Source organism: Micropterus dolomieu, linkage group LG22 (genome assembly GCF_021292245.1).
Source record: "Micropterus dolomieu isolate WLL.071019.BEF.003 ecotype Adirondacks linkage group LG22, ASM2129224v1, whole genome shotgun sequence".
In the NCBI taxonomy this organism is placed as follows: Eukaryota; Metazoa; Chordata; class Actinopteri; order Centrarchiformes; family Centrarchidae; genus Micropterus; species Micropterus dolomieu.
In genome coordinates this window covers 4,138,346-4,165,263 of record NC_060171.1, presented here as the reverse complement: position 1 = coordinate 4,165,263, position 26,918 = coordinate 4,138,346, and the positions used below count along the sequence as shown (strand labels likewise).

The following is a 26,918-nucleotide window of genomic DNA, read 5'->3' as shown; positions in this document are numbered from 1 at the left end:
TTTTATTGTATATTTTGGCCTGATTTTTAAGTTTCGCATGCTCTTGCCCTACAGAGTGGAGGAGAGGTAAATGTCAATCTATATTTGTCAATAATCAATGCATTATTATTGGTCAAGACAGCATCATCAAGCAAAGGCCAAGTTGAATAAAATAAGTGTGTAATAAGGTGATTGCATTCCTCTGACTTCATGTGTTTTATCCATCTTAAATATATGTGTTGAAAAATTTTGACAATTTTCATATCAGCCTTAGTTTTCATGCTTGTTTGTTTTGCTGGAGATTTATTTCGCTTCCAGTGTCCCCTGGTAACCCTGGTAAACCCCCGTGTTTCACGTCATACCGCTATGAACTGTGGGCAAATCCCTCAGGCAAAGTCTGCAGAAATGCGGACTTACAAAAAGGGTCTAAAAAGGGAAGGGCTCGCGCCTCAAAGTCTGTGAGGGTGGACATTGCTGGGCCATTCCTCGCCTATCTCCCCCACCTGCTCCTGATTTTCTTTTTAGCCCTGCAGCAGATATACCAGCCCCCTTTTCCCCAGTCAGTTGTTAGATTGTTGTTTGTCTCCATGTCTATTTACTTTCTAACCACCTGTACCTGCCTGTCTGCCCAACTGTGCGTTTAACTGTGCCTGCCTGCCTACCTTTTAATATACAGTCTATGCTGCCTACCTACCCCTGTCTGCCTGTAAGCTTAATTGTATCTTCCACTGATCTTTAAACCACTGAACTGTCCTTGTCTGCCTCAACTGTCTCTGCATTTTATCTCTTTTAGTTTGTTGGGTAAAAAAAAAACGTGTGTGGCAATCATAGACTGGCAATAAACTTTTCCACAACAAAACGCTCCTTCTTATGAGGACCAGAATGATAAAACATTAATGTCTTGTTGAAAAGTTGCCATATTCTTAGTGTGGCTTAGTCGTCAGAAAAAAATAATTATACAAACAAGAAATAAACAATCAAATACAAAAAGAAATCAAAGTACATACAATGTAAATATGCTACTGAAAATAAACAACATTAAATTTGAACAATGTAAGTAGTCCAGAGCCGTTAAATAACAGGTGTTGTGCCGAATAATGCATCCCTTTCAGACACTTTGCAGTGCACAATATTTTAATTGACTGTCAAGGAATTCTACTTTTACTAAGTATATCAAAATATTAACGATTCTAAACGTTCATAAAACATATTCTTCGAATCATTTATCACCATTGATTGAAACCCACAAAGAATATTATAGCGTTTAAAAGCAGTAGGCCTATTTGGAGGTGCATGTAATTCTCGGGGAGGCGTGCAATATTTGGCGTAACACCTGCTGTGGTGTGGTCCACACGGAGCGTGACGTTTGTGGTTGCTATAGCAACGTGTAAACTGGCGTTACCAAGCTAACGCTACTTAGCAGTGTTAGCTGCGTTTTTTTTTTTTTTTTGCTAACTCATAAATATAGTTAAGCAAAGACAATAAAACAGACACGGTAGTAAAGAAGAAGTTCAAACGAGTGACAGTGGACTAGTTTCTCAAAGTGTCACCGCTGGTCGTATTGACCGGCGGATTTACAGCACGCTTTTTAACTGCGGTTCAGTTGACTAAAAGGGAGACAGCTAACAAACTAAATCTGCCATGTCCGAGGAAAAGGAAAATGAAGAGCAGGAGGTGAAAGAAGATGAGGAGGAAAACGCTAAAATAAACCCACAACCAGGTGGTAGCACTGCAGAGCAGCTGCCAGAGGATGACAGAGAACCAGGGAGTGATGCAGAGCCGGTGCAGGCTGACAGGTCCAGCACAGGTGAGTCCACTTTGACCCCAGGTGAGTCAAGACTGACTGGAGATCCCTGACAATGTTTTAAATCAAGTCCTTAAAAGTAAATAAACATACATATTAAATGCTTTAATAGTCCATTGTAGTGCAACATGTGACCCGTATATAAATATTCTACATAATGTCTATGTATATGTTTATCTGACAATTTCACATTCAAATTTGATTAAATAAAAAACAGGAACAAAATAACGTTTACAGTCTTCCCTTAAACACTCAGAGTGCACCTTCTCGAACCTTGATTACAGCTACACCTCCTAATTGATAAACGTGAATGTATTTCTTTAGATATGGCTATATAAGTCTAGTGTTTGACAAGAATAATTGTTTTTAATGTTCAGGTTTGTCCAATCTTTATGGCAGTACATATGTGAACCGGTCTGTCTGAACCTAAGAAGTTTACCGACAGACCGATATTGTCATTCCTCAAAACAAAATGGTTTTTATTTTGTAATTTAGATGTGTTTTAACTTTCTGGTCTGCACAGGTGTATTGGAGCCTGTAGAAGTAGCTGAAACTCAAGCTGATCTGCCTGATGATGCCGAGCAGCTGAGAGGGCCTCAGAAAACAGAAAATGTTGGAAACTCAATACCAACTGGTAAGACTCTCAGTCAAACAATCTCAAAGATCCTGCAACTGATTTCACTAACCAAAAGTTTCATATTCACAAAACACTATATACAATGACCCAACTGACACTTGTTTTTTGAGGCTGATATAGATACAGTTTTTAACATATAGTCATAGCGTTAACAAACATATTTGATAAGGACGCCTTCATTTGCTTCATAAAGAATACATTTTATGGCAGTCCATTCAATGGTATATTTCAGTCTGAACCGGAGTAGTTGACCGACAGAAAGACAGACTAATATTAACATAACAAAAAGGTTTTCTAAATCTATTAAAAGGTGTCATTTATATTGCAATTTAGATGTGCTTTATGGGCTAATTTTAGCTTTCTGGACTGTACAGATGTGTTGGAGCCTGTAGAAGAAGCTGAAACTCAGGCTGATTTGCCCGATGATGCAGAGCAACTGAGAGGGCCTCAGAGAAAAGAAAATATTGGAAACGCTACAGCTACAGGTAAGACTCAAAAAAATAAAAAAAAACACTTTTTGATGGATTGGATTTATATTATATATGTGAACTAGATTTAAAACAATCTTAAAAAAATCTGCTACCACTCATCCCCAAAGGTTTCTAATTCAAACACTAGCTATAAATGGTTTGGTTTTCATAAAACAAAATAGCCCTGTCATAATATACAGTACAAATGTGCATGACACAAAACACAGAAAACCCAAACAAAGAACACTGATTCATTATGTATGTATGTATGTATGTCTGTGTTTATCATTGGTTTGGGTTGTTTTTTTGTTTTTTTTTTATTGTTTGGTGTTATGGTGATTTGTAACTGTAAATTGTACCATTGTAAACATTTGTTACAATTATTCATATTAAGCAAGTTTCATCAGTCATTTAAACATTTGCTGATCACACAGTATATTAATATGGGATCCAGGAAAAGCAGTCATTGCCAAGGTAACAAACAATGTGGATGCAAATATTAGTAAAGTATGTGTTATGCAGTATAAGTGAAGAAAATAATTAAAAGAAAAGAATACAATAGCAAAACAAACAAGATATTATTATATAAAAACTTGGGTATGATGCAGGATAAAAACACTGAAACTTAATAACAGTGGTTATCAAAGTTTTAAGTTAGAGTAAACAGTAAAGATATTGCCTGATGGGATTCGTTTAGCTTATCTTCCAAATTAATTTCTGTTGATTTATACATCATAGTTTATCTCCATTAAAAAGATAACACTGGCATCGGATTTGTAACTCACTAAGACTGAACTGTTGACAGTGTGTTACATTTCCCAAATCCATTTGTCACAGATCATTTAATTTAATTTTAATTCCAGTGTTATATCTATTTGCAGAGTAATACAATAGGGAGGCACGAAATAAACATAATTTAACAACATAATGCAGATCACAGTAATGTATTCTGAGAAGAAGTAGAATTGTGGATGAAGTGTAGGCAGTGCACCTAAGATGTGTTGTGCTGTTTCTAGGTAACCTGACACAGGACTTATACAACGTGAGGATCAATATCTTGTTAAAGTTCTGTTAACAATGACAAAGAAATGGCATTGAATAAACCCACCGATTCTAAGACAGTGGGTGGACACTGGAGATGAATGATGATTCTCATTTTCTGAGAATTTAACATCTTAAGTTTAATGGAAAATGAAAAAAGTTAACTAATTATAAAATTCAGACGGCACCAAAACCACTTTCTAAGTAATACAATGGTTCAGAGGTAAACCCAGTCTAAGACAGAATGACTCTGTGTGTGGTTGCAGTGAAGGTGGTGCTGCTGCCAGAGGGTCATGTGATGACCGTGGCCTTCGCCATCGGTCTCAGCATTCAGGAGCTGAAGCGTCACCTCGCCCCGGAGCTCAGAGTTCCTCCTGAGGTGCTGCAGATCTCTCTGGACGGTACATATGTTTCTCAACCGACAATCAGAGGGCGATGTTTTTTTTTTCTGAGGGGCGAAGGGTTTGAAGAGTTGTGAGAACGATAAGTACATTTTTGTAACCATCGATCCCAGCCTGATACCTGTCAGTGCAAACAAACACACCCACTATTATCTTGAACATGTGTTGCCAACAGGACACAGGTTAGATCAGTGGTTCCCCTTTTGGATGTTTAAGAAGGTTAAAGTCATCATAGCCCACCTTCCGGCAAATGTTTTTTGAGGAAAGAAAGGCATTCGACACATTTGCCAGAGCACAAGGATGCACTCGTTTTGGTGGGTCCATTTTTACCAGTTAGCCCTTTCCAGTTTGGGAACCACTGCAATAGACAGTGGAAAACAAATACTGGTTGTGTATGCAACTTCATTCACATAACACATGCTATATAGAGGGTACATTCAAAGTAGTAAATTCACTGACAAAGCAGAGGGATATGGCATCACCTTGTGTAATGTTTACGCTGCAGATCACTGACATTAGGTCTGGCAATACTAGTAATTTAGTGCTGCTAAACTTAGTCCACACATGCAAAATTAAAGTATATTGATGGGATCTAAGTTTGAATTTGATCCATATCTTAGTAACCCCACCCCCTAAAAAAACAAAATGAAAGAACAATGAGCCGGCTCTCAGAAAGGAAGGAACCGCATGATACAGCTCACTCCTACGAGCCGTAATTCTCTTCACTAGTCGCTAGACAGAAGGTGGGACTCAGCTTGTAGTGGCCATTAAAGAAACTGCAGCTTAGCTAATGTAACTCATTCTTAGCGTGTGGACTGTGAGATTATCTGTTCAGTTCTCTTGAGTGTGCATGAGTGATCGAGCTGTTGTTTTTCAGGCAGAGTGGTTGAAGAGCAGCAGAGCCTGATGCAACTCGGCATCCGGCCTCACAGCTCCACCCGGATGGAGATGAGCTCCACCGACCCGAACACCCACCCTCTCCGTCCCCTTCGCCCCCCAGAGCATGACAACATGCAGGACGTCATCACTGTCCGAGTCCAAACAGGTGTGAACAACAAGACATCACTTACTGCAGCTTTAAATGAAATATTTAGCTGAGTAAATATTTAGGAAGGATATCAGTTTTCAGAGATATTTGTGTTCTTATATGGTGACTTGAATGAGCAATAAGAATAATTCTACAGTGTTTAATTTAAAACAACATTAAATGTATTAATCTTTCATTTAAAATCATTACTTAAATCATTACTGAGAAATTGAATGATCTTTTTTTTTTTTTTTTATAGATTGTAATTTAATTAGTAAAATGTATTCATTTATTAATTGATTCTAGATAAACATTGTAAATTATTAGTTCTATGATTAATCTGGCGTCAAATCACACTTCAAAGCACAAAATGAGAAAGAAAAAGAGAAAAAAAATATATACATAAACATTATTATGATTTATTTTAACATAAACTCAACTTAAACTAAACTTCAAAATTATTTCGTAAGACCTGTTTTAGGACAAAATACCACATGTTCATGCAGAGTAGCTGAAATCATTACAAGTTGTGAATGAAAGAATGAATTTGCAACAGTGATGTTAGTATTTCATATCAGAATATAGTACGAGCAAGCAAAACTTTATTTATATAGCACATGTCAGGCGGAAGCTCAATGTGCTACTCAGAGCGGGAGCTACCACAGCCACAAAAACTATGTGGATAGTGTTAAGATAAAACATTAAAAACACATGAATAAAACCATTAGGAAAGTTTAAATAAAAATAAATAAATAAAAGGTAAGTACAGCTAGAGGTTTTTGTTTGTTTGTTTGTTTTTTGCAAATCCCATTATTGTTTTAGACCAAACCAAACACTTAATGACAGAAACACTTTCAACACTCTGCAAAATGATGACAAACTTCAGCTCTCTGTTAAATGACTCTCTCTCTCTGACTTCCAGATGAGGGCGTGTTCCAGGAGGTGGTGGTGGAGATTGAGCGTCCCCTCCAGCGGAAAGCCTTCCTGGGTGGCTACAGACACCGGCTGACGGGTGCGGAGTACCACCACGCTGCAGTCCAGACCCTGCCCAAGAGGAGACCTGAGAGAGGAGTGGTGGTCTTCAGCCGTGACACGCAGGTACCGTACAGAGCTTCACACTAAAATATCACTGTCGCAATTTAGTTTTCTGGAGCTGACGGATTTGTTTGCAGATATAATTAAATACAGAATTTAAAAAAAACAACAAAAACACATTATCATAAAAAGCTCAGTTAAATGCATGAAACGACATAGACAAACAGTTGGATGTGTGTGTGGTACATTTAAAGGTCACTCGTTACTACAAAACAGCGTTCTCATTCAGGCATGAGACAGAACATGACTTCATGTGCAAATGAAAAACTAATTACAGAGACAGATAGTGAGTAAATGAGCTTCTTGAACCAGAAGACAGAAGACAAATGGTCACAGTAACACCTCTCTGGTGAGTGTTAGGATTAATTAGTTTGATTCTGTCTGTGTTGTGCATTATTATTACAAATAAAGATTATTATTATTTTATTCAGAGAAAGAAGTATATTAACAGTAAAACATTTACAGAGTATTTTGGTTTAGAAATCTCTTAAAAATACCATACCTACTTCACATCACATCACATCACTGCTGATATATACAACCTTCATTTTACATCGATAGACCATTGAGGAGGGATCATCACATGCAATGGTGGTGAGAAATAAAGCAATGCTTGTAAACAAAATAACTAACAATAAAAAAAACGCCGTACGATGGGTAAAAGTTAAAAAAGATGGCAGCGGCGCTATAGCTATCACCAGTTATAAACCTTATACAGCATCCAGTGATTTTGTTGTTGTTGATAACAACATTCAACAATTCTCTGGGGAAAAGAGAAGCAATTCTTATTTCTGTACAGAAAACAAAGTATTGTTCTCAATTTAGCAGTCAGTTTGTTTAGTTTTTGCTTAAAGTTAAGATTATTGTCCATCCAGATACGGAGGTATTTATATGGAGGCACTATCTGTATGCATGTGCTGTTTGCCGATTGGATGGTAAATTGTAATCACTTTTAAGAATCATTTCTTTACAAAAATCAACTTGCAAAGACTTGAAAATGTCTAAAAGAGATAATCAATCACAGTCAATGCTTTATTTCTTACATTTTGTTAAAATGAATGTCTGGCACTTTTGCTGCCGCCTGAGTGCAAATAAACTAAACTTTAATAAGACTATAGCTCTCAGAGGCTGAAAGAGAAAAAGCTTTTCTGAACCGTTATTCAAACAAAAGAATGATATAGCAGAAAGATTGTGGCAATTCTCCTGCATTTTATAAATGAATCAATAGTTTTTGTTAAAAAAAAATAATCATGTCGCCTTTCTCAGGAAGAATCTGCAATACAGGATCATTTTGAAGGCTGTTGTTCTGCACTGCTGTTGAATTGTATAGTGGAGACAGCGTCATTATCAAAAAAAAAGCCTCTTTTGTAGACAGTACTACCTGTGTAGAACACACCTTCATGGAATCAATCTAGAGACATTAAGGATGAAGGACTTGAACTAATTAAATTGCATTCCACTTTCCCAAAAAACAATCCCACGAAACACCTGCAGTTGAAAACTTGATCCTGTTACATTTCTGTAATAACAGCAATTTAAGGTCAGACATCTACAAATGTTGTGTTGTGATGGTTTGGAGACGGCGTCTTTGCTGCTGTCCGTGTGATGTTGCTCAATATATGAATGCGCGAGATTGTCCTCCTAAGAAGAATGACGAAATCTGAAGTGACAAAAGCCCCCTAGCAGCCAAACATGTGACTTAAACATGAGAAACCGCTGTTCTTTTCCCGTTTCCCACCGACAGTCAATGTTGCTGAGATTAGTCGTTCCATAACCTCAACCACATGTATTTTATTGTAATCATGACAGCGAAGGTCCTCTAACCACAATAAAGCAGTCATGTTAACCCAAACCACAATGTTTCTCTAAACCTAACCAAGTAGGGTTATTTTTGCCTAAATCCAACCGGAACTTAATCAACGGTTTTGGTAGGTATTATTAACACTTCTGTGCAGAGACGCTAGCAGGCACACACGTGCTAAAAATCCAGAGGTCCCACGGGTATTTTATGGGGAAACGTGAGCAGATTTTGGGATCTCAATTCACGGGATTCAACCTTACAGATGGCTAAACACGGGGGAAAAGTGTATTTAGTAGGTAAACTGAAAGAAAATACCTGTAGCCTGGTTCCATACCTCTAAATTTCCACCTATATCATTGATATAGATATATATATCATATCAAGTCTGTTCAGAAATTCAAATGTGAGGGAATGAAGTGAAATAAAATGCCAACCAGATGTATTGGAAGACTGGCAGCAGCACTGTTGCTATGGTAACCAGCACCTTGAGCAGGTCCAACAGGGTATCAGGTATGAAGATAACGGCAGTTTGGTTCAATAGGAGGGGCAGAAGGAGTTTTCCAGGAAATTCAGGTACCCATTTCATGAAGTCTCTAAACATTTATCCTTCCAAGAACCACGTATACTGAGTTATTGGATAACTCTGTTGAATCAAACCTTGGAGCATCTTTTTGCATCGGACCGTGTTTAGTTATGATTCGAGGATGTTCCAGCTTGTTCTCAGCAAAGTTATCCAGATAACTGAGTAATCCTGCTTCCTGGTATAGGATCGTAATACCCATTATTCCCGTGGAATTCTTGCCAAAATCCTCCCCCGTTTCCCTGGAAAAATGCCTGGGAACTTGGGAATGAAGACGCCTCTTCCAAACCTCTTTACCAACACCACCTACCTGTTGTAGCTACTGAGAGACATCTGCTTATAGGCTCTGTGTCACACCCTTATGTTGCCCAAAACAATCTCACAGAGGAAGACACAAAGTCAATCATTGACTGAGAAAATATAGCTATGAGTTGCACATGAATCATAAGCTACCTCTGCACACAGGTCCATACATATTACAGAGAGCACAGAAGCACATGCAAACCTCCACTAAATCACAAAATATTTCATTTATAATGGGTTTAACCATTTTATTTTTACTATTCTCTACAGTATTATTATCACATTATTACTATTACAGCTTGAAATGTCCATTTAAATTAAACTTTTAATATTATTAAGGCTGAGTCTGTAATCCTGATGTTCTGTTTGACTGTCAGGATCTAACAGTAGATTATGTTCAGTAAGTGTATAAAGTCAAATAATCATTTGTAAGAGAAGAGGTGTCCTCATGATGATTCTTTATCTTCAGCAGAAGATTAGATTATTGTGTTTTTATATCTCAAAGATAGTACTAGTGTACTTAGACATACCTAAGAATCATTCGCAGTTCTGTGGCAGGGTGTGGAATCCCAGAAACTGCGGGGGTGTGAAATGTTCCTTCAACCTTAATCAGAAAGGAGTGTTTTCTTGGGTTTGAGACAACATTAACAGCTCTTATTTCTCTTTTACAGCCCATCATATCATATCATCAATGTCGTAATAACAATTCTTTTTACATGTTTTATTTATCAAGGATCAAAGTCGTTTATCATTACACAACACAAGGTTGTACAACAAAATTTAAAAAAACAGACAATTCAGTTTATATTAGAAGAGAGTAAGACATAAGATAAATTAAAGAAATTATTCTGCAGTGTGTTTTTTGAATTTGTGTCCGGGAGAATGTAAACAGCATAAACAGGATAGGCCGAATGATGATAATATGGTTTTCCTTTTTGGAAAATGTGTCCATCCACTTTGATTCCATTTGAGCACCAAGCATCATCAGTGTAAACACAGAATCCACCTCTCCCTGTAGTCTGCAGTCTGTCAGCTCAGAGCATGCAGTCGAGTGCTTGAGGGATGTTTGTTGGAGCAGGTCTCTGTAAAGATGTGGGCACACAGTCTCTGATTTCCCATTGCTTGGCAGCCTGAGTCCCATTTGGTCCAAACCGGACATTAGCCAGGAGCAGCCTTAAGTCCAAGCTGTGCCAGCAATGCTGCTTTCCCGGCTCTCTTTCCTCTCCTCCTGGGGGCGATCGCAGCACCCGCTGGTAATATGTGTTTCACCAAAAAAGCTTGTTAAAATTAACAGATGAAAAACAACACGAAGAGTTTGATGGAGCTGCCGGCTGCAGCATCTGCATGCGTAGTCGTTGCCATAGTCAAAATTCTCCTTATCTAGTTGATTTGAATAATTTTGGCATAGACCTTTAATCAAATCCAATCAGACATCATTCTGGGAAGTTTCAGCAATAAAACTGGAAAAAAATAACAGATTAAAAGACAAGAGTTACAGTGTTTGTAGGAGCTACTCGTTTGACCTGTTCTTTTTCATTAAAACGTTTTTTCTACAGTTTTAGGAATATTTTAGGGGGAAAGAAAAACACTTAAATGTGACCAGATTCCCAAAATCTTAAGCTAGATGCAGCGTCCAGACACATAAAAACATGTTTATACTGGTACAGTCTTTTAATCCGCTGTCACAACACTGTGACCTCCCTCTGACCACTGACTTTGTTGTTAATAATGAGGCTGAAGTTGAAGCCTGTCTGTAAATTGACACATTCGCTCGATGAGCATCAACAGTTTTTCCTTTTTTCCCTGTGAAAAGTCTGTCCATCTTGAATTTCACATGTTGTTTTGTCTAAATAAATCATATAAGCCTGAACCAGATTTATAAACCACTGCAGACATTTTGAAACCAACAGGTAGAGAAAGCAGGTGACATTACTAAAAAGCTCAAACTCTGGACTGAATTTGAACTTACAAGAATTGAAAGTTTGCACTTTGTTAACCATAACTTATATAATTTGGGAAAACATACGAACAGAATGGATAATGGGAAATGTTAAAATGTATGATGTATAACCAAATATTAAGTATAGATATGACGTCATGGAAACATATGCAGGCCTCATTAAAGAGCAACACTGAGATGACACCAGAGAAAGATAAGATCTGGTTTTAAAGCAGATTAGAAGACGCTGAAACTTAATGCATAAGCGAGTGTACGTGACTGGATCCTGGCATGCTTCACGAAGGGCAAAGGTGAGAATAACAAGACACTTAATAACTGACACTAGATGGTGGGAAAGCAGAAATTAATGAGTTCTCAAAATAGTGGTTAATGTCTCCAGCACATGAATATATTGGGGAAATACCAAGAAATGGCACACAAATACATACTGTGAAAAAACAGGGATTGTAATATAAGTGGGGGAAGCCCGAGAACACACACAGAGTATAAAACTTTATGAATTATGTTTAATTCTTTAGTTGTCTCAAGAACAACTGTGCTTCTTATCTGTATGCATCTCATCTTACTGTTTCGTTTGATTGAAGTTTATTGATTTGCTTTTGTAAAACTTCTACAGACACAGTGACCTTTTGACTTGTTTTTAATGAAACAGGATTTTTTTTAAATTCACTGTCTCATTGTTTGCGCTGATAATTTCACCTGGAGAGGTTCATGTCCATCACAGTGTTGAAATAATCCAACAGATAGTCAGTGTTCATTCTCCACTTATTTGGTTGCTAGTCATTTCTCCAGTCTTGGAAGTGAAGTATATTATACAGTTGCACTTATATAATAAGCATAGCGGCTAAATGCATGTAAAATGTGTGACTCTCCGAGATTTTAAAGGTCATCAATAATTAAAAGGTTTGACTGAGACCTAAACCTTTTTTTTTTATTTTTTACAGTACTCAAGCATCATCAATCTGTGTCACAAGCCTGGAAATTGTTAAATTTTACTCACCAGCTCATCTTGCCGGCAGTGAGCCTCAATTAACAGTCTGAATCTTGTGACCTCAGCTGTGGCCTTGATGTTCGCAGCCGCCCTGCTTCCCTCCATTACACTGCTCATCCATATCAGCACACAGAGTCTGTCTGCAGGGCAGTAAATTGATCTCTCCTCAGGCAGAGTCACAAAACTTAATTAATATTTCCCAGTTTTAGCCCAGAAGAAGCTGACATTGGTTACCTGAATTAGGTGCTTTTAAAATTGAAAATACAGCTACTGCGGTTAATTTGTGTAGCTCACAGGAAGTAGGCTGTGGGTATAAGGATGCCATTGGCTGAATATTTAAGTTGGAATTCTCCTCTGCTTCCTTTCGACACTATTTTGCAAGGGCTATGTCACTGCATCCTGGCCTTAGCGCCGCCCAAGATAATTTTATCAGATACCTTAAGATGTTTTTTCATTTCCTTTTTGAAACTGTATTATTATGAATGTGTTTTAAAAAGTGACCCTTTTTTATGAAATATAGACAGTCTCTTTGTTTGTATGTCCGTCTCTGTCAGACAGTAGTGCTGAAGTCTCAGGCCCAGCAGTGTACCATCAACGTCTCCACCCAGATGACCGGGATCGGCTGCTACGTCTCCTGTTTGAGCGACAAGCTGGTCGCCCCTTGCAACTACATCACTGCTGATGAGTATCATGACAGGAGGCTGAGAGCTGTGGGTGAACACACTGTGTGCGTGTGTGTGTGCTTTATTACAATGCATGCCGTCTTTATATTTCAGTTGTAGAATTTAGATCAAAGGTCAACATGGCACTCTCAATTAGTCTTTCACACTCAACCTGGAAAACACCACAGACACTCTACATACCTACTCCATTCAGAATTTTTAACTATAGTCCCTTTAGTGCTGCATTTATCTCATTATTAGATTCGATTGGCATCTGTCAGTGTTCAAAACCCCACTCACTGTTTAAATTACATGCTCAACCTTGTTCTGACATGCCTTTGAAATTGAACATTTAATAATCTTTCCACAGAATCCCTTTTTATATCGGACCACTATTTAATAACTTTTAAATTCCTATCACAGGACTACACACTGTGCTGTAGCTAAATTTAAGGAAGTGATTCTGTCACCATTAAAATAGACACCATGTCTCAATATAACAGAGGACTCCTACGCTAACTTCCCAAATTGATCATCTCATTGATCATGGTGCTGTAGACTCACTGCGAATGACACTCCATTCTGTTGCCCCTAGATAAGAAGATAAGATTATTGCTGAAGATAATAAAACAAAGAAGGTTAGTTCCATGGTATAACCCCCAAACTCGCAAATTAGAACAGATACCAGTCCCTCCAGGATTTTCGCGGGCCTTTTTAGTGGTTGTTGCGGTCTAAAATGCCTGATTTGCAGCAGCTTTTCTAAAAATAATTGCAATGAAAGTTGCAGTGTTTTTGGGGCATTTTTTGCCATGAAATTGTAGGAATAAGTGAAAAAAAAGTTAAGTTAATGAGATTTTTTTTAACTTTAGAATTATAGTTGAGTCATTAAACAGTCCCTACAGGACTTTGCGGGCCTAACCCTGCATATATAAACCAGCTTACCTTGATTAATTTAGAGCTTGCAATTGACCAGGATGCAGCAGCCTGTGTCACAGTGATTTGTCTCGTCCAATTTCCTCCATGCATTTCTGCCGCTCTGCACGTATGTTTTGCGGTGGAAAAGTGTTTGTCAAGTGACAAACGTTTTGCACGAAACGGTCAAATTTGCAGACAAATTGCAGTGATTGGTCAAAATTGCAAGTTAATGTTTAAGAGTTAAACCCATGTTAGGATGGGCTGTCTAGGATTCAAGAGCAGACACAGGGGCACAGTTAGAAACAGGTACAGGGGTTTTATTGAACAACAAGGGGGAATGGTTCTTTAAAGTGCTCTGTGGGACTGGGGCTCAGAGCGGGCAGGAAGGAGGGTAACTGTGCCAAAAAACAACTCGGCTCAGGCAAGCAGGCTGGGCTTCCAGAGCTGAAGCGGGTATCTGAAGCGGGAGCAAAAAAAAACTCCAAGTCAGACAAAGATCACAGTGAGACAACTTCAAAAGAGCAGACCAGCCAAAAACTCTAAGGTTGGCCGTAGCGTTGTGTTACCACATGGGTGAACGAACGATTTGGCAGAGACTGGTTGGAAAGCCGGGGTTTAAGAGAGGAGAGATGATTGCTGAATCTGCTTCAGGTGAGTAGAGAGCCACAGGTGCCCTGAAGAGGAGCGAGAGAACCAGGAGTGCCACGCCCCACACAACACACAGGACAGACAGATGACTAAACAGAAACAAAAGGGAGAGGGGCAAGATAGTCTTAAAGCATAAAGGAAGACCCTCCGTTGTGTCAGAGCAGTCTATTATTCGTCATTAATATAGGAAAATAAGAACAACCTCAGGTTTATTTTCAGCACTATAGCTAGGCTGACAGGTACAGCTCTATTAAGCCATGTATTTCTATAATCCTTAGGAGTAATGACTTCATGAGCTTCTTTAATGATTTAAAATTCATCTTCTCCTGCCCTCAACTGGTACCAATTTATCTTCAACCTCAGGAACCTCAGAAACAGCTGTGAAACTTGATATATTTTTGGACTGCTTTGCTCCCATCGATCTTCATCAGCTAACTTAATGATTTCTTCATCTAAACCATCAATCTGCCTCTTAGACCACATCCCTACTTGGCTGCTTAAAGTTTAACCCTTAGCTAGCTCTTATTTTCTACACTTGATCAATCTGTCTTTATTAAAAAGCCCACTCTTGATCCAGGGGTTTTAGCCAACTATTGACCTATACCTAACCCTTCCTTTCTCTCTAATATCCTTGAGAAAGCAGTTGCCAAGTGACTTTCTAAATATCAATAGTTTATGATTTTCAGTCAGGATATAGAGTCCATCATAGCACAGAGACAACACTGGGGAAAGGTACAAATGATCTTCTAAATGCATCAGATAAAGGACTTGTGTCTGCACTTCTCTTGTTAGATCTTAGTGCTGCATCCAACACCATTAACTATCACATCCTTCTATAGAGTCTGGAACATTTAAGTGGCATTAAAGGAACCGCACTAAACTGGTGTAAATCCTATTTATCAGATCGATCTCAGTTTGTACATGTTAACGATGAATCCTCAATGCACGCAAAGTTAGTCACAGAGTTCCACAAGGTTATATGCTTGGACCAATCCTATTCCCCTTAAATATGCTTCATTTAGAAAATATTATTAGAAAACACTCCATAATCCTTCAAACCAATGAGTTAGCTAAGCTTGAGGCATGCCTTAAGGAAATAAAAAAACCTGGATGACCTACAATTTAACCTAAACACAGACAAAACAGAAATTGTGGTGATTGGCCCCAGACACCTCCGAAACACATTATCTAATGCCCTGGTCTCCAGCGCCACCGTAAGGAACCTCAGAGTTATCTTTGACTAGGATATGTCCTTTAGGCCTGCCTATTTTCACCTATGTAATATTGCAAAACCAGGCACATCCTGTCTCAAAATGATGCAGAACAACAAGTCCACACATTTGTTATTTCTAGGTTCAATAATTTAAATTCCTTTTCATCAGGCTGTCCGAATTCCGAAGTCCATTAAGACTCTTCAGTTGATCCATAATGCTGCGGCACGAGTTCTGACAAGAACTAGAGATCATAGTTCTCTCGTATTGTACATTATGTATTTACAGTATATATACACACTCTATACAACAATAATCCAATACAAAAAAAATATACATATTTAGTTGAAATTGAATAGAATTCTGTGATACAGTATATAAATAAATGCTTTCCTCTTCTTGTCACCCAACCAGGTGATCCGTCTGCAGTCATTTGCTCGACGTTGGCTAGCCCAACAGGAGGTGGACCGACTGAGGAGGGAGCGGGACCGCCGGATGGCCTGGCTGGAGATGCAGGAGCGAAGGAGGAGGGAGGAGAAGGAGGAGCAGCTGAGAGACCGGCGCCATCGCTGGATGAACCCACAGAGAAGGGAGGACTTCAACCTGCTTTACCACGCTCTAGAGAGTAGGCTCAGGGAGGGGGGGTCACTGTGTGTGAGGTGGTCTCACTCTGCTGCAGTGGTGGAGGAAGTATTCTGATCCTTTATGAAAATAAAAGTACTAATGATACTGTTAAATACTGTTAAAATACTGCATTGAAAATGTAAAAATAAAGTAAGTATAATCAGGAACATAAAGTCCTCAATGCAGAAAAATGGCTCCTTATTATTATTATTAATATGCATTACTCTTTAGCAGCATTTCATTGTTGTAGTTGGCTGAGTAAATAAATATCATGTGAAATGCGGTCACAATTATCCAAAACCTAAACCTCAACATTATTAACAAAGCACCAAATCCTAAAATCTGAGAAGCTGGAACCATGAAATGTTTTTGAATTAAAAATATAATTATCAAAATATCGAATAATAATTAATCAGCTAATCGTTTCACTTCAAATTTATAACAAATTGTCATATTTTATAAGCTCTAATGTTTTGTATGCAAAAATCTTAACTTGTAAAGTAACTTAGCTGTCAGATAAATGTAGCATGGTTAAGAGTACAATATTTCCCTCTGAAATGTAGTGTAGTATCAGCAAGAACTGGCATTAAAAGAAAATACTCAAGTAAAGTACAAGTACCTCAAATGTGATGTTAATAATTGAAATGTTTTATTAACTGTGTTTCAGAGTGGAGGTATGAGGAGGAGCAGCAGATCAACTCGTCTCTGCGAGGAGCTGAGAGGAAGGCAGCTCTCTGCTCGCTGCTGGAGCAGGAGACGCAGCTCATCGCCGCCATCGGATGCCACCGCATCGCTGTCCAGAACAACAACTATGACAAAACTGTCAGGAGCTTCCTGGACAAGGTCAGAGGTCCTGCTCCCCCTCCGCTCCTAGCACTCTCAATCCAGGCCAAAACTGTTTTTTATGTCCAGTTCACTTTTATATATATAAATACTTTACTAGTCATAAATTAGTTGGGAGAGTAGAAGTAGTAATAAGAGAGGGAGGAGAAAGAAGCGGCAGAAATAGTATGTGTGGTAATTGCATAGTATAAGTAGGAGTAGCAGTAGTGTTATCAGTAGTAGTTGTTGTTGTTGTTGTTGTTGTTGTTGTTGTAAGAGGAGAAGGGGAAAGAAGAATATTAGTACAAGTTGTATGAGGAGGAAGAGTAGTAGTAGGAGGAGAAGAAGCAAATGTGTTGGTTTGTTTCAGTCTGCAGCTCCTCATCAGTGGCGAGCAGCAGACGGTCGACTGATCGAGATGGACAGTCAACACACTATCAGAGCCAGAGAGCTGCGAGATCTGTACAACAACGTCAGCCTGTCCAGTGTTAGCCAGGAGCAGAGACTCCACGTCCTCATGACTCTCAAACACACTGTCAAGGTATTCCCCACATCAAAAGATCAGTATGAGACAAGAGTTCAGAATTTCAGCTCTCATTTCCAGGTATTCACATCTAGATGTGTTAAACAACTCAGGACATGACCTCCAGCATGCTTCACAGATGAGCTTGTATGCTTCGGATCATAAGCAGTTCCTTTCTTTCTCCACACTTTGGCCTTTCCATCACTTTGCTACAGATTAATCTTGGTCTCATCAGTCCATCAGATTGTGTTGCAGAACTTCTGCGGCTCATCCCTGGACTTCTTTGCAAATTTCAGTCTGGATGTCACTTACTGATGCTCTCACGATATTTCTGTCATCAACTACTGTTGTTTTCCTTGGCCAACCTGTTGGACGTCTGTTGCTCAGTATACTTGTAGTTTCTTTCTTTTTCAGGACATTTCAAACTGTTGTGCTTGCTCTGCCCAATGTTTGTCTAATGGCTCTGCTCGATTTTCCTTCTTTGCTCAGCTTGACAGTGGCTTGCTTTTCTCCCACAGACAGCTCTCTGCTCTTCATGTTGGTTTATCCTCTTTAACAGGAAATGCAGTCTTTATAGGTTTGAACCAAGGATGAAAACTTAGACTAGTCATGCAGAGCTATTTAATGTTTGGATCAATCGACCTAAAAGGCAACACCTGGGCAACAAGAAACATCTGTCAGTCACATGTTCCAGTAGTTTTGCTCACTTAAAAAATTGGTGGGTTCAAACAAAGGGTGATATGTCCTGAGTTGTTTAACACATCTAGATGTGAATACCAGGAAATGAGTGCTGAAATTCTGAACTCTTGTCTCAAACTCATCTTTTGATCTTAAATCCAAAAGTCTTCAGTGAACAACAAAAACAAAGGAATTCGTCTTACCGCTCCAATACTTTTGGAGGTAACTGTATATGAACATAACCACTGTTGAAATTCTGCTAGATGTTAGTCTATCTCTCTGGTCGGACACCAGACATGACACCATCATAACCTTCCAGAGATTTCACAGGGTCTCTCTTACATAAACGCTCTGTGTGCCTTCCCAGAGAAAACAGAGCAATACTACAATTTTTGTTTTATATGAGCATATGTGTTATTTTTTATCCCTATTGGACAGGAGCATGAGTGCCCGCTGACCCGGGACATCATGGATTTAATCGACAGGGAGGTGGACCTGGTGACCCGGGGGGTTAAGGCAGCCAGTCTGGAGGGGTTGAGGAAGAGGATCTCCACTCTGTTCCTCCAGTACGTCAAAACACCAGCGTTTAACCCTGAGGTGGCCAAGCACCTGAAGGTGAGTGAAGAGCCCTGCTGGTGTGGGATCATATGATTTAGACATAAACTGCATATAAATATCTTCATATAATCTAAAATATTTCCCAGGTTCCCCAGAATCCCTCTCTGCTGAAGAACGACATGTTCCTCTGCCGCGGCTGTCATCGGTACCTACGCTCTATCGACTTCAGCCCATCTGCAAACGGCCGTCTGAGCGGCAGGTGCCGGGACTGTGCCGGACTCGACAACAAAGCTAGGGCCCGCAATGACTTCTCCTGTTACAAAAACATCCTGAGGAGCCTGAGAGCTGATGAGCAGCGGCTCAACGAGGAAGCCAAGATTCCCTTCCTCCTGCAGGTGACCCGCTGCAGCGCCTTTACTATGTCCATTTCACTTTCAGTTCCTGCACATTTCAAAATTCTACACTTTTCCAGACTCAAATTTCCAGACTTCTCTGTAGATTTTTCAGACAATATTTGACATCTGAGTACAAATAGCTAAATGTTTATGTTGCCAAATAATTGCCGGAAGATTGTAGCTAAGGTACTGTAGCTCATACAAATGAATTGTGTGGTTGCTCAGTCCACACTCCTACACATAACGTTAGAATGCGTCCCACTGTCAAACATCTCAAAGAGTAAACTAGTACAGTAAGCTAACTAGTGCTACCTATACTTATACTACCACCATATATTTTTCTCTCTTTTATAAATAAGAACTAGTAATAGACAGATTAATTGGGCAGATATCTGGCATTTTATCTGTCATCCTAAATGACAGCAGATTTAATCTAACACCATTACTGGCTAGCGTTAAATATATATTGTAGAGAACAATGCAGCTGAATGACGTCACTTCTGACAAACCGTACCCCACTCGCCCTTAAACAGTCGCACTAAATCTACAGCAAATTATTTTTAGATTTCATTCATGTATAAAAGAAAACATGTAATCTATCTTAAATTGTACTCTGCATGGAATAATGTAACCCGTGTGGGTCGACCACTAATAAGAACCAAAATCAAATGAAATAAGTTAATTTTCATGGCCTCTGTGTGGTCTTTCTTATTCACTGTGTCTATGCAAACAATGGTGAATAAAAGTATTGTTTGTCTGTCTTTTGCAGAAAATATTGTCTGTTACGCTACATCACTGCATATCTCATGCAATTGAAAGATATTGCCGCATATCCTTTTTAAACTAATTTGGTCATGGATATCAGGGTTTGGTAGTTAGAAGCCGTTTGGGGCTGAGCTGTGACATGCAGTCGTAGAGGCATCTCTGTGAGTGTCAGTTCAGTCACACGCCATACCTCTTGCCTTGCTTTTGATGAGCTCAAGCTCACTCTGGCCTGCGCTGCCTTCTCGTTTATAATTTTGTTCAGTCAAAATAGTTTGTCAGTGTGAGCAGACATCCCAACTCTCACGTCTACATGTGTGTCCTCTCAGGTGGAGGACATGCGGTACCTGGTAGAGGTGGTCTGGTCCTCCCGCTCGGCCCTGCACGCCAGCAGCGACCTCTACAACCTGGTGTTTATCCGCTGGGAGCGTCGGAGGGACTGGAGCCCCTGGAACTGCATCCTGCTGTCCAAAGAGGAGACTTCAGCTCACATGGAGGTGGAAGACGTCCACAAGGTCTGTCCATGTAAACATTTACACTGGCATCACACATGTGGACCCCATCGCCACCTGGTATCTGGATAATGACATCTGCTCACAGGCCTGTGCATTTCCACCATACATGTCCTGATTATCTCCATTCTGCCCACAAGAGGAGTTTTAGTGTGTCGTAGTAATTTTTGAACTGTCGCCAAATTACTAATCATAGCTGGAGCTTTTCCAAGAACCCAGGAACCTTTTAGAAAACTCATTTTGACAGGGTCCATCCCTCAGTTATGCTGCTTTAGGACTACACCGCTGGGAGATTTCCCACGAAGCATTGAGCTCCTCTCTCCTCCTCTCCCTCTCCATCTGTATGCATTCTCATCTCATTAATGCATGTCACCAACTCGACTTCTTCCCTCTTCTGTAGTTTTATGTTTTCTCTCTCCTTCTGTCGCTTTCAGCAGTCATTTCTGCCTCCGGAGCTATAAAGTCTCCATCTGTGGTTGCAAGGCACCTGCTGTCCCTGCATGATACCCGCTGCTTCAATTAATATTACTATTATTGACTTTCATTGATATTTGTACTATTATCACTACCATTGCTATTGTTTAACATCTCTATGTGTTTGGCTACTGTGTGTTCTCGCTTCTCCTGCTCTCTCTCTCCATCCCCCTCTCTAAATTGAAATTAATGTAGTTCCTGGGTCACAGGCCATCTGAAAGTGCTGCCCCTGGAGTTTGTACACAGCCCCGGCTCTGTAAATGGGAAACGAACAAAGTGTCTCAGACGGAGCCACACAACACTATTCCAGCCATGATTTCAGAATCAGAATACTTTATTGATTACCGAGGGGAAATTCTTGTGTTTTAGTATTTTACTATCTGACAGAAGTGTACTGATAAATAATAACAAATACATAGTAGTAATAATAATGAGTACAGATAGTGTTGAGGTGGAATGTTTGTGTCAGCTAACATTAAATGACTTGCCAACCTAAGGCTATGAGAACTTCCCATACCGGTTCCACTGGCCCCTTGTTTGTCTTCTTTCAGTTTGTCTAGTCAAACAGTAAAAAAAATCAGCTGGTAAAGTTTGGACTCCAGCTGTTACACAAACTGAGTCTCCCTCCTGTGTGTGTGTGTGTGTGTGTGTGTGTGTGTGTGTGTGTGTTCAGGCATATGAGGCGACGTTCATCCGCAGGATCGAACACAAACACACGCTGGCTCGCCGCCACTTTAGCCAGATTGCCGTCATGGCCGAGTACCTGGACTCTCAGCCGACCGCTGCCCTGGGCAACCAGCTTGTCTCCAAGCCCATCACCATGGCAGCAGGCAAGCACGCCACCGACACACCACCGGCCTCAGCTCATTAAGACACACCCTTTCCTTTCTTCTGTCACTGTTTCCTCCCTCGCTCATTTGGTGTGTCACTTTCTAAAACATTTTGTCTGAAACCTAAAATAAAGTTCATGATGGTTTTACTCCTGGGCTTGACTCATTTAAATTAATTTCAGTTTTGTGTACTTTTGTTTTGAAAAAAAGGATATAGTGACCTTTGCATACTGTTCTGAGGGCCCAGGCCCAGATTCCAGAAAGAATTATAGGGCAGAGATAATCCTAAAATCCATCTTACAAACGTCTCACCACTCCAACGTAACCCTTGAATGGACAAGAACATTAAGTCACTGTTTTACAAATAATAGCTTTTTATGTTGTCAGTTTATATATTTATATGTACACAATATTCTCTTCCGTTGCGTTACTTCTGTACAGCACAGACCCAGAATAATGCACATGTATCAGTAACACTGTTCTTCCATTCCATATTTATTATATTTCTACACTTATGTTGACCGTATGTTTGTCTATGTGTAGCACCTTATCACCACAGCAAATTCCTCGTATGTGTAAAACACTATTTGGCAGTAAAGCTCCTTCTGATTCTGATTCTTAAATTAACCTAATTTCCCCTTCTTTAAAAACAACAACAAATGTCTGTGAAGCACATTGACCTCTCTCTGAATTACAGATCCCTCACGTGCAATTCCACAAGTTCAGTCTAGCAACTAATTTATCCTTGAAACAGCAAATAAGAATTTACAATAATACTTAAAATTCAACTTTAAGGAGTTAAATCACAAGAAAAATTGTATTTTAATATTTATTTAAATGACTTAAAACAATATTGAGAATATTTTTAAAACCCCACATGGGCAACATATCCATAGACATTTCAACTGTTTGTTTACCTTCATATCTTTATTTTTTTTAATCATGACCACTGAAATTAGAAGATGAGACCCAACACAAACAAACAACAAACAAATCGATTGCCATGAAGGGTAAGATCGCGAGAAGAGCTACGCACATGGGGGAAATCATTTATTTGCACCAAAATGGTCATTTCATCCATCCGCTGCCATGGGCAACCAGCTAGTCTCCAGGCACATCACCATGGCAACAGGAAAGCATGCCACCGATGCCATTAAGAGACACCCCGTGGTTTCATTTCTTCTGTCACTGTTTCCTCCCTCGCTCATATTGTGTTTCACTTTTTAAAAACATCTTGTCTGAAACCTAAAATAAAGTTCATGATGGTTTTAACTCATGTAAATCAATTCCTGTTTGGGTACTTTTATTTTGAAAAGAGGATATAGTGACCCTTGCATAATGTTTTGAGAGAGCCCAGGCTCAGCTTCCAGAAAGAATTATAGGGCAGACATAATCCTAAAATCCATCTTACACACGTCTCACTCTTTTGTGGTGTTTTCCAACACACACACAAGCACGTTGAGCTCTCTCTGCTTTGCAGATTCTGCACATGCAGTTCCACAAGTTCAGCTTGACTACTTCATAGAATTTATCCTTGAAACAAATTACAATTTACAAGCTTTTGAAAGTAAAATTACAAGAAAAACTATTTAAATATTGATTTTCTGGCTTTAAATGACTCAATAAACAATAGTGAGAATATTTTTATAACCAAACTCATTTTTATATCCTCACATGGGCAACATATCCTTGGAGATATAGGCAGTTTATTTACCTTCATCTTTTAAATTTATCATGATTCAAGAGTTCAAACTTCTAGATGGTGAGTCCGATCTGCACGAAACTTTGAACTAAAATCTTTGATCCGTCATGATCAAAACTTATATAAAGAATTTTGATAATCCAGAAAATGCACAATATAGAGAAACTACCTCCTGTAGTTGGCAAACAAACAGGAAGCGATGTCATCTCCGCATAGGTCTTTCCGATTAACATGAAACTGTGCCACACTGAGGCTCTGTGCTAAATCGCAAAACATGCAAAACCCACTTTTTCAAACTCGGTGAGTCCGATCTGCAGGAAACAGTGCACATAGATCCTATGGGCCCTCATGATCAAAGACTGTATAAAGAATTTTGATAATCCCAAAAATAAAGAAACAACTTCCTGTAGGTTACATTAAAAACAGGAAGTGATGTCATATCTCTATGCCGCAAACACCCTGTTGTGAACGCAAGCGCTCTGCATTTTCCTGCCTTTTAAACACTTTTGTGTTTACAAACTTATCGCAGCTGATTGGGTTACACCTGTGACACGCCCATCAAATGGGAGAAAACATACCTTGAAACCAGTTGCGGAACAAAACTGCAAAACTTTTCAAGGAAACATGTCGTTCAATCTGAAAATCTGATTCAATCTGATTAACACTCTCTATGCAAAATGTGACAGCAATAGGCAAGTAGGTGGAGTTTTTGTTGCAAAATCATAAAAAGTATGCTAAAATAATTTTTAACTAAATGTTTTCCAGTCTCTGTGCTGCTCTCCACCTGTGACTTGGGACTACAGGTCCGACTTGCACCACCTCACTGGGCTACTTTTGATACTTCAAGTACATTGTGCTGATAATACTTCTGTTCTGTTCTTTTTAAGTAGGATTTTAAATACAGGACTTTTGCTTGCAATGGAGTATTTTTATTAAACTAACTAAACTAAAATTAAACATTGTAAAAGTCTATAATTATTATCTAGGCACACTCAAGCCTCTGTAGATGTGTGTGCTGTTTGTGTGAAATATTTATGGAACTTTGAACAAAACCACACTTAAATCCACATTTAAAATATTTTCAGCTTGGCTTAATCCGTCTCCCGCCCCTACTGGTAAGCCTCGGTGAAAATAATACAATCTGAGGCATTAGCCAAGGGTCAATGGTCACAAATATAGTTAGCAACTGTTTAACGCCCTCTCAGGACTTCAAGATAAGGAGTTAAAGTATACCTGATGTTCTAGGAATTACTTCAAGAAACATGTTCATTTTTTTCCGTTTCTACGAAGAGGAAAAAGACTAATCATACAGCACTCTGTGACGTCTAATGAGGAGTAAGGCCCATTAAAAGAGGTTTTAATAGCAGTGATGTCTGCAGATGCTTTCACATCCGCAGAGAGGCAGAGGTGGCAGCAACGCAGTAAGGTAAGGTTTATTGCTCTCATTATCAGGAGGTACTTCTGTCTGTCTGTTGAGATGTCCTTGACACAATATAATTATCTTCATGATGACAGGTCCCATGGCATGGCAAGTACAGATTTACTGTGATTTACAGAATGCTGAATAAATTATGACCACACTGAAAAATGTCACCTTATGTAATATATTTATTCTCATGATGATTTTTTATAACAAATGCTGTGTGTTTCCTCACTGGGGTCTTGTTTTTTCTGAATACCTCTGGTGTAGTTATGTAATGTACCCAGGGCTTATTTATTCAAACCCACTGAATTGTATTTTAAATTCCAGTGATAATCTTATAATTCAAGCTGATGTAAGTTATAAATGAAAAAAAAAAAATGTATGTTGACCATTATAAACCAGGCCTAATATTTTAGTAATGTATGTGTTTACAACTTGTCACAAAAGTTTTGTTTTAATTGCGCTTTGTTTCACAACTTGAACTTGATTCTTTGTTTTCTCTGGAAGAGAACAGTTTAATTCAGTCAGAAATCTGTGGTGAATTGATCACAAAAGGAAGCTGAAGAAACCCAAGAATCCTACAATAATTAGTTTCTGGAGCAGCCTGAATGGTTGGATGTATAGTTATCTAATGCACCCAGGTTTTATTTACCTAAACTGAACCCAGTGAACTTTCTGTTCAATTTATTGGAGGCTTAAAGTATGCCAGGTATCTGAAATGTTTCCAGCTGATGTCTATTAATTCAGACAAATTTTATGCAAAAAGGCAAACAGTCCATTTTAACTTTAATATAATTTGTAAACATTCACAGTAGCCACTTAATTGTTTCTTTCTTATAGAGGAAGAAAGTAACAGAACTCCTTAATATGACACATGGGCAAATACCTGCAAAGATTCAAACTGATGTTATAATAAATGTGTGTTGACAAATGCAAACAAGGTCTAATACAGTGATAGTGATTCAGCTTGTCTTTCTCGCACAGGTCGAATGTCGAAAAAGTTTGTTTTTATTAATTATGAATTAATTAATTCCTTGTGTTCTCTGGAAGAGAACAGTTTAATTTAGTCAAAAATCTGTGGGGAATTGAACTCAAAAGGCAGCTAAAGAAACAAACAGTTCTGGAGTTTCTGGAGTAGCTGGAGTAGTAGTAGTTTATAGTCTTTTTATTTTAATATCACATATGATATTTGTGTGTGCCAAGTTTAAGGTATTTCAAGAAGCATCCATGCTTAAAATTTGGCCCAGTTCAATTGAAAATCTGTGGTGATAGAAACTCAAGTATCCTCCAACAATTGACCCTCCGCTAAGCCACGCCCCGAATACGCAGCTGGCCAATCACAGCGCAGTATAGGACTCGCTCTAACTGAGGTCCGACACTTTCATGGCTGCGCTCCATTGACTCTAATGCAAAATGAGTCTAGCTTTTTTTGGCTGTATTTGTCCAAGATATGGTCAAAGCTGTTCATGGGGCACTTTTCATAGTTAGAGGTTGAAAGGAGAAGTACGATTTATTCTCTTTCCAAAACCTAAAACAAATCCAGAAAAATGTAGGCTGTGGATTGTTCCTAATATAATGTTAGTTAGATAATGCTAGCTACCGAGCTGTACGGGAACAATGTTGATCGTTGTCCTCTTTCTCAATAGTCAATAATACCATAACGGTGCAGTTCACTTTTACTCTGTGATCGGCTTTAGCTTCTGTCTTTATTTGTTTCACGTCGGTTTGACAGCCTGAATACAACTTTCAAATGCACAACGCAACTGCAACACTGTCCGCTTCTTTCTGAGATCGCTTATTTTCTAAAAATTAGACAATATTTCTCCAGGGAGTGCAGAAATGGACAGTGGCAGCGCCGTGCTAACAGTCCTACAGGTCCAACAGTTTGTCGGACTTTGCAACAGTAACTAAGGGGGCGTGGCTTAGTGAAGGGTCAATTAGCATCTGAAGTAGGCACAATTGTTTCTCAGTATCTTGGGCGTAGTTATGTATTGCAGCTATGTATTATTTACCCACCCCGAACCCACTGAACTTTCTGTTAAATTGTAGTGGGGATTAAAAATATGCCAGGCTGACATTTGGCCAAATAT

General features: G+C 39.1%; 1 protein-coding gene across 1 annotated transcript; it reads left to right on the top strand.

The window, feature by feature from the left end:
* The first annotated feature begins 1,407 nt into the window (after positions 1-1,407).
* iqub (IQ motif and ubiquitin domain containing) lies at positions 1,408-21,852 on the top strand. Its single transcript, XM_046038508.1, has 14 exons — positions 1,408-1,786; positions 2,307-2,417; positions 2,795-2,905; positions 4,198-4,332; positions 5,210-5,377; positions 6,282-6,457; positions 12,644-12,799; positions 15,940-16,150; positions 16,817-16,992; positions 17,342-17,512; positions 18,611-18,787; positions 18,877-19,125; positions 20,217-20,402; positions 21,547-21,852. Exons 1-14 carry the CDS (start codon positions 1,621-1,623, stop codon positions 21,742-21,744), a joined length of 2,391 nt encoding a protein of 796 aa, XP_045894464.1. The 5' UTR covers positions 1,408-1,620; the 3' UTR covers positions 21,745-21,852.
* The last annotated feature ends 5,066 nt before the right edge of the window (positions 21,853-26,918 follow it).

Excerpts from the sequence above, each read along its gene's own strand:
- iqub (XM_046038508.1), top strand. The coding sequence starts at position 1,621 with ATGTCCGAGGAAAAGGAAAATGAAGAGCAGGAGGTGAAAGAAGATGAG. Across the intron at positions 1,787-2,306 it reads GGCTGACAGGTCCAGCACAG|GTGTATTGGAGCCTGTAGAA; the intron begins GTGAGTCCACTT and ends TGGTCTGCACAG. Across the intron at positions 5,378-6,281 it reads CACTGTCCGAGTCCAAACAG|ATGAGGGCGTGTTCCAGGAG; the intron begins GTGTGAACAACA and ends TCTGACTTCCAG.